Raw genomic sequence first — 7,835 nt, 5'->3', positions numbered from 1 at the left:
CCGTTGAGTTAAAGTTGCGCGTGCGCACGTACGCTTTGTAAACGACGGTAATCGTTCGATATTTGAATGAAATAATGTGTTGCGCGATTTGAAATTGGAATTTTAATTCGTGTGTGTGTGTGTGTGTGTGTATATGTGAGTGGGTTAAGTGATTATAACAATAATAGTGTTTTTAGTGTTTCTATGTTATTATGAATATGGTTCGTACACTCAAAGTGGTAGGTTGTTTCAAAATGCCGAAACGATCCAAGGTGGTGCCAGCCCCCAGTGGGGAGGGGGTGTTTACAATTGATATGTCATCGACCTCGACATTGGACATCGCAGTAAGTTCCAAAAAACAAAAAATGCCACAAATTACTGACACATGAATTTGAATCTTATTCTAAGTACGACAAATTTCGGAATCGAATAAAATGATTTATTTATTTATTTATTTACTCTTTATTGTACACCACAATATGCAAATACAAAATAATAATAATACAGACAACTTAAGAATGTGTAGTACAAGAGGCGGTCTTATGGCTAGTTAGCCATTTCTTCCAGACAACCCGATGATTTAAAAATTTCATTAGCACCGGCTTCCTCGAAATGGTACTTAAGTTAAACTTAATTGGCGTAATAATATAATATAATCTCTCAAAATCAATCATTGCATAACATATTAATTAAAATATATATATTTATATTTTATAAGAAATACAATTAGTTTGTCTGCAATTCAGTGTAGTTACAACGCACATTGGTTGCAATTTCTTTTTTATTCCCTACCTGACAATATCTAGGAAGAGAAAGTCTTGCAACTTACATTGTGTTTTATGTTTTTATCAAACAATTAATAATAATGGCCACTTAACTTTACATGTGTACTTTACATATGAATAGTGATTGATTGTTGAAATAACGGTTACAACTTCGATTCTATTGCGTGCTTTTTTATGGCCTTATTTTTTACACGACAAACTACCTGGCTTAGAAAAACGATTAAAACTCTTCCAGTCGAACTATTTTCTGTTATCAGTAAAAGAGGTGGTAGAAAATAGGTTTTAGTTTCTTAATATAGGATATCTTTTATAAATACATATATATGCGTTTATTTCTGTGTGCGTGTCTAAATATAATTTTTAGTATCATAATGTCAAATGTCAATGTCACGTAACATTCCAAATTGAACTAGTTTTTTTTAACTGGTTTGATTGCATTCACAGAGCGTAAAAATGTTGAAATATAATTATTAATAATGGTTATCTAATGCTTAATGGGTACTGAGAATCGTTTTGAAACAGTTGTTTTCGAAATACCTATTTATATAATTTTTTTTAGATTTTCTGAAGTATATGTTGTATAATTTTGCATTTTACTGCAAAAATAATAAGGAAAATTAATTTATCTTATCCGTTTTAGCCCAAATAAATGTACTTACTATTGCGGTACGGAATATTTATAATTAACTTGCTGTACTCTGCGCGCGTTGCTACGCTTTTTTTTGGGCGTCCCAACTCAGACTTTTGTGGGCTCGTGCACAACACTTTGCTAAAGATCATGACATGATCAAATGCATAGTTAACGATTCGGTAAAGCTTTAGATTAGGTAAAACCGAATTTCGGGACCGTGGGGGGATGGGGGGGGAGAGGGTGGGGAACGCTACCCCTGGTACCACTGTCACACCTCGGAACCCCATGGTTATGGAGATATCCATGGTTAAAGTTTTGAGGTTAGAAGAAGAATTTCGAAAGTTAGAGGAACGCTTGGCTCCGGCGCTGCGGGAAGTGCAGCCCTTCCGCCCTTGCGTGCGAAAGCACGCTCACTCATGCTCCGTTCCGCAGCAGAGGCTGGTCGCCTTCGGCGACCAGCCTCAGCCGCTCCTCTACGCATTCGTTCGCGCGCTTTCGCACGGCGGGTGAGGGCTGCCCTCCCTCCGCGCCTCCGCGGCACAAAAAAAACACTCTAGGGGTAGGACAGACCAAGACCACGTGGACAGTGGGGTGCTCCGATTCGGTTTTGGGTATTTTTCGAATTTCTAAACCTATATTCTAGCACGCAATGTTACTAATTTTATTAGAATATTATGTCTGACGCGTTATTTTGTTTAAAAATGTCGATTTGTCAGTCGTTAAGCGTCAGTTCGTATCGTTTGTTGATCTTGCAATCGAGATCGTTTTTACGTAAATTTGTTCGAAAATAAAATGTGAAAGTTGGTGAATGGAGCATATGAGTGCACTTCCCGCTGCACCGGAGTTAAGGTGGAGTCAGACACGGAGCTCTAAAGTATTGTAATATCTCTGAATCACGTAAAGTTAACCCCACAACTTCAAACACGATATCTTCGAAACCACGGGGTTTACGCGAAACGCACACTACGGGGGGCTAAAAAACCCACCCTCCCCACCACCCTTTACCCTCCCACCCCCATTTCACCCCATAAATTGGAGGCCACTTAACTAACAAATGACCAATTCTTCTTCTAACCTCAAAACTTTAACCATCGATATCTCCATAACCATGGGGTTCCGAGGTGTTATAGTGGTACCAGGGGTAGTGTTCCCCACCCTCCCCTCCCCCATCCCCCCACGGTCCCGAAATTCGGTTTTACCTAATCTAGATCTTAGCCAACGATTCTATAGAGGACATACAGACAAACATTCATTTATATATATAAATCAGTGGCGGATTTACAAATTTGCCGCCATTGAGCTATTCATTTGGTATCCCCTAGTGGCATTGAAATTCAGTATCATATTTCCTAGTAGAAGTACAGTTAGGTGTAAATCCAGCCCTCAAAATATTGGCTGAAGCGTTCTCCAGTGACTGCAGCAGTGAAAAAAAACGAATGGACCACACGATTGAAGTAAAACTTCTTTAGCTCCATCTAACTTATTTCTCCCTCTCAACTTCCGTTCACCTCACCCAATCACACTTTTCGTAACGCTCTCGTCACGCATTCACCAGCTTGCTCCCAAAGTCAAGCGTGAATAAGGAAGTTTTAAAAATTTAAAAGTTGTTTAAAAATGATTAAATTAAATTCGTTTCAAAATTAATTGTTTTGTTAGTTAAAGATTTAGCAAGCTGTTGCTATGTATAAATTATATTATATAATTAATCATGTTCGTACTATAAGGTCTGCTGACATATAATTTATAAATTAATTTTAAATTATTATTATGATAAATTGTTTTTCATTTTTAATGTGTATAATTAATTAATTACTTAAATTTAAAATAAAATTCATTGTAAAACTAAATGTTTAATTGAATGCATAAATCGGTAATTGTCTTAAATAAATATATGTATAAAATGTATTAATATTTGTTTCCGGTTTGGATGTCTTTCCTTGTGAGTTCCCCCACCGTACCTCGGAGGTAGTAACATATACAACTGGTAGTAATCTTTAGTCTGTAGTAGTGGTGGGTAGTAGGGAATATACGTATTCGCCAACCCGCAGTCAAGTAAGCTAGATTAAGCTAGATTAGCGCCGACCTTTCTTCTACATGGACGAAGAAGCCTATGCCCAGCAGTGGGATGTTACAGGCTGAATCGTGCTCGTGATTAAATAATTCTAATTATAAACATTATACTTGACCAGTTTCACGCGGAATGTATAAACACTGATAATTTTATATTTATCTAGATACAATTAATTTCCATAATTTTAGTGTTGCTTAGGGGAACGATTTATTTTAAAGACAATTTACTAATTGTCGATCGAATTTGTTCCAAATAATTCAACAAAACTCTGTCGAAGTCGGTCATATTCCAATTTTAGTAATATAAACCTATATATCTATAACTTTAAGATCTAAAATTGTATAAATTTTTCAGATCTTCTAAACCAGTTTTTAAACCAGTTAATATAATATACAATTGAAATTCTTACAATGATAATTTTAGTTGGGTGGGTTTTATGAGTTCAAGGCGAGACATATTCGTTGGTGAAACCATAAAAACAAGATATGGGAGAGATGTTGAGTGGATTGTATTGAATAGAGAGGCGGGAAGAAGAGTAAAATATAAAGTAAAAGATATTTTTGCGCACTATTTCACTGGGTTTTAATTATAAGGAAAAATTGGTACAAAAATCACACACTACAGTCGACCACAGTAATTCAAAAGAGAACTAGAGTGCTGGAGGTGTTACCAATACAAAATATCTAATTAATTAATTTTTATATTGTTGTCAACATATGTAGTCCGTGGTTTAGAAATAGATTAATGGTCTGACCCTCGATACGGGATTTCACCCTACTGAAGTAATCAGTCATTAAAAAGAAAAAGAAAAATTTAACTGTAGTTCCTCTAGTTCTATTTCTGCCAGGGTGAATTTCAAAAAGTCTTCACAGAACTGTTTAAAATATCCATAAGACAAAGCTTAAGCTATTCGCTCATATTTTTTTAAATAATTCAATCACAAGATTTACTTTGAATAACTTCAGTAATCAAATCAAATATTTTTTTTATATTATTTAATTATTTTTAAAAACAATATATTACAACATAAATTTACATTACCGTATAAATTATTTCATTTATAGTGAGTGTAAAATTACCAACCAGCCTACCAGTGTACCAACCGTGCCGTTTGTTTTCAAAATAAAATAAAATAAAAAATAAAAATAAACCAATTCGAATTATACGTTCTTCTGAGAACAATCGGCAATAAACTCAACACTTTAAATTAATAGTTTTAAAAACACGACACATCATCATCATCATCATCACTTGTATTTTAAATACACTCTCGCTTCCCTACCTCCTTTCCTAAACATAATTTCAAATATGTTTAGAATTCATAAAATTTCTTATAGGATTTCATAGAATTTTTTTCCATTGATTAAATACAATGCTATGTGCATATACAAGTCGTAATATAAAAACGCACATATATCGTTGTAGTCACGATTTATCGTGATTTAATGACATCCTCCAAGGTGACTAAACCAGTTCGTATTCTTGAAAAAGATTTATAATTACTAACTAGTAAAAATACATCGCTTGTGCATTTTTAAGCTTAACATTAAAATTTTAATTAATTGTTTGAATACAAGGTCTAAATGTCTACGCTAACTTTATTAAATATATAATAAAAATATTATTGTATATAAATTTTGTAATTGCTAAATAGTTTTAATATCACTTCAGCCCAGCACGGTCCATTGCTGGACATAGATTAGGCCTCCACAAGTTCGCGCCAAAAATGGCGTGAACTCATGTGTGTTGCCCATAGTCACTACGCTGGGCAAGCAGGTTGGTGACCGCAGGGCTGGCTTTGTCGCATCGAAGCCGCTGCTTGTCTTCGGCCTGTGTATTTCAAAGCCTGCAGTTGGATGATTATTCCGCCGAAGGGGGTGGCTATATTCTTTACTGCCGTAACCACACAGCAAGTCTCACAAACAGTTTAAATAATACTTACACAATTAGAAATTCATATAACATGTATTTAATTAGAAATAAAATAGGCCATAAAACATTGTATGAAGTTTATTGGTATGAGGTACAGCAAGAAAAAAAGTAGCAACAAATGTCAACGCAGAGAAAACAGTAATTCTTATGAGTAATAAATCTTTTTTAATAAACTTTTTTTCAATAAAAATAAGTTTTTTTTATCAATAAATGGACTTTTGAGACTGTGCGCTCTCATATTTAATACACGTATTAGAAAAAAAGTAATTCATGATCCTTATATTAAAAAGCATTCCAAGAACAATAATAAATAAGACAATCCCTACCATACAAAAATATTCTAAAAGTAACAATGAAATATATAATAAAGTAAATTTTGCAAAAAAAATCGCTACAAAGTTTTTAAGATTTTGGATATTGCTTTATATATGCTCATTGACATACAAACAAACATAAACAAACTTACTAATAAACATAGATGTAGCACTAATAAAAACTCCGTCCTCCATCCATCCATCCATCCATCCTTCCAGAAAATACCTTTGGAACTGTAATAAACTAAATTTAAACACTTTTACAGAATCAGTATTAACTATGGTATATAGAATTATGATTATTCAATTGTAATTTATTGTTATCACTTGGTGCAAACGTGATTTGTGTATGTTGTGTTAGCTTGTAAGTGGTTGCTACATAAATGATTTTTTTTTTCAATATTATATATATACGAATTAATCTAAACAGCCGTTGTTTTACCAAATAAATAAAATAAACATTCGTCATTCTATACAAATAAATAAAATTGTAGTCTCTGTTTGTAATATTAAAATAACCGCTTATCACTAAATCCATATAGATTAGAGATGAAACGGATATCCGGTAACTATCCGGTATCCGGCCTATCCGGCTTTGTTTTCACTATCCGGCCGGATACCGAATAGTAATTCAGTATCCGGCCGGATACCGGATAGTAATTCAGTATCATCATCATTGGCCTTAGTCCGTCTATTGCAGACGATTTAGACAGTGTCAGACAGACACTGTGTCGCCTAGGACACTCTTCAGGAAAACGCAGAGTTGCCTAAGCTCTGCGCCACCCTCTCGACCTCACTGGCTAGGCCCACAGGAACGACGAGTCGATACGTGTGGAGCCAGTTCGACTGCAGGAGTCTTGACGAAGGCGCCATTCCGGGTTTCAAATGAAGTTTTCCTTCTCCAGGACCCTGATGATTTTGAGCCATGCTTATCCCTCGGTCGCCTTTTACGACCCCCGTGGGAAGAAAGGCAAGTGTGTGTGTGTGTGCGATACATCAAACAGATAAGTTCCGTTCCGTATCCGGCGGCGAGATTTCGGCTATTCGGCCACATGGTATCCGGCCAAACTGCTATCCGTTTCATCACTGATATAGATGTATACATGGTACATATACCAAAAAAACATGTTTTACAATTTTTGTCTGTCTGTTTGTTCCGGCTAATCTCTGAAACGACTGGATCGATTTTGACTAGAAGTTCACAGATAGCTAATGTAGTAAGGAGTACCTTAGGCTACTTTTATTTTACAAAATTTATTTTATAACTCTGCAAACTGAACAATACCTTTTTTATTAAATTCCGAACGGACGAAGTCGCGGGCACAGCTAGCTATGTATATAAAAAGTGCTTTTCGTACGCTGAAAGTTACTTATATTTATAAGTACATGTATTTAAAAAAAAATACTAGCTCTATTCGTTATACTAGAAATTGTTATTAAGTAAAATGTAATAATTTTATGTGATTATCTTGTATTATTTTAGAAAACAACTGTTAAATTTAGTATTTTTAATTAATAATACATAATTAAAATAATTTGCATATGCCATTTGGTAACTAAATGTAATTTTGTCAATCAATTAACTGTGTTTAAATAGTGTAAATACCTACCCGTTAACAGAGAAGACAGGGCATTATATATGGCTTGGTGAAGTGAAGTTGTAGAAACAAAGGAGATTGTGTTCCCCAACGAAGCAGTTTTATTTCACATTTTGTTCAGAATAGTTTTGTTAGTGTAAGAAGCTCACAAAAGATTTTTTTATATATTTATGACCTGTTACCTACTGCGTCCAGTGTGAATTGTCTCTAACAGGTAACGTATTCCCACTCGATCGTGGATGTAGGTACATTTGAAATAATCAATTGTTTACCAATAAGTTAAATATAGTAAATATTATTAATGTTTTGACGCCCGCATCGGGATGCTCAATAATTATTATATTTTATTAAGTGACACAACGCTTACGTTATCACGGTTTCAGATTTATTAATAATTTATTTATACATTACGTACATTATATATTACTTAGCGTGTGCAGTCGTTCTTGACATTAATTGTTTTATTAATTAGTATTTAGCAATCATACTTGTATAATATCCCACCGCTGGGCAAAGACCTCTGCG

The 7,835-nt window shown here is 34.4% G+C and overlaps 1 protein-coding gene across 1 annotated transcript in view; it reads left to right on the top strand.

Annotated features, from left to right (window-relative positions):
• Positions 1-7,835, top strand: part of LOC123661622 (phospholipid phosphatase 2-like) — an 89,992-nt gene continuing 82,157 nt past the window's right edge. Inside the window, exon 1 of the mRNA XM_045596578.1 lies at positions 1-323. Within this exon, the coding sequence (XP_045452534.1) occupies positions 192-323 (132 nt within the window). The 5' untranslated portion in view covers positions 1-191. The remainder of the gene's footprint in view (positions 324-7,835) is intronic.

This window comes from Melitaea cinxia, chromosome 17, assembly GCF_905220565.1.
Source record: "Melitaea cinxia chromosome 17, ilMelCinx1.1, whole genome shotgun sequence".
Classification (NCBI taxonomy): Eukaryota; Metazoa; Arthropoda; class Insecta; order Lepidoptera; family Nymphalidae; genus Melitaea; species Melitaea cinxia.
The sequence above is the reverse complement of the archived record's forward strand: the minus strand, read 5'-3'. Positions and strand labels throughout refer to the sequence as shown.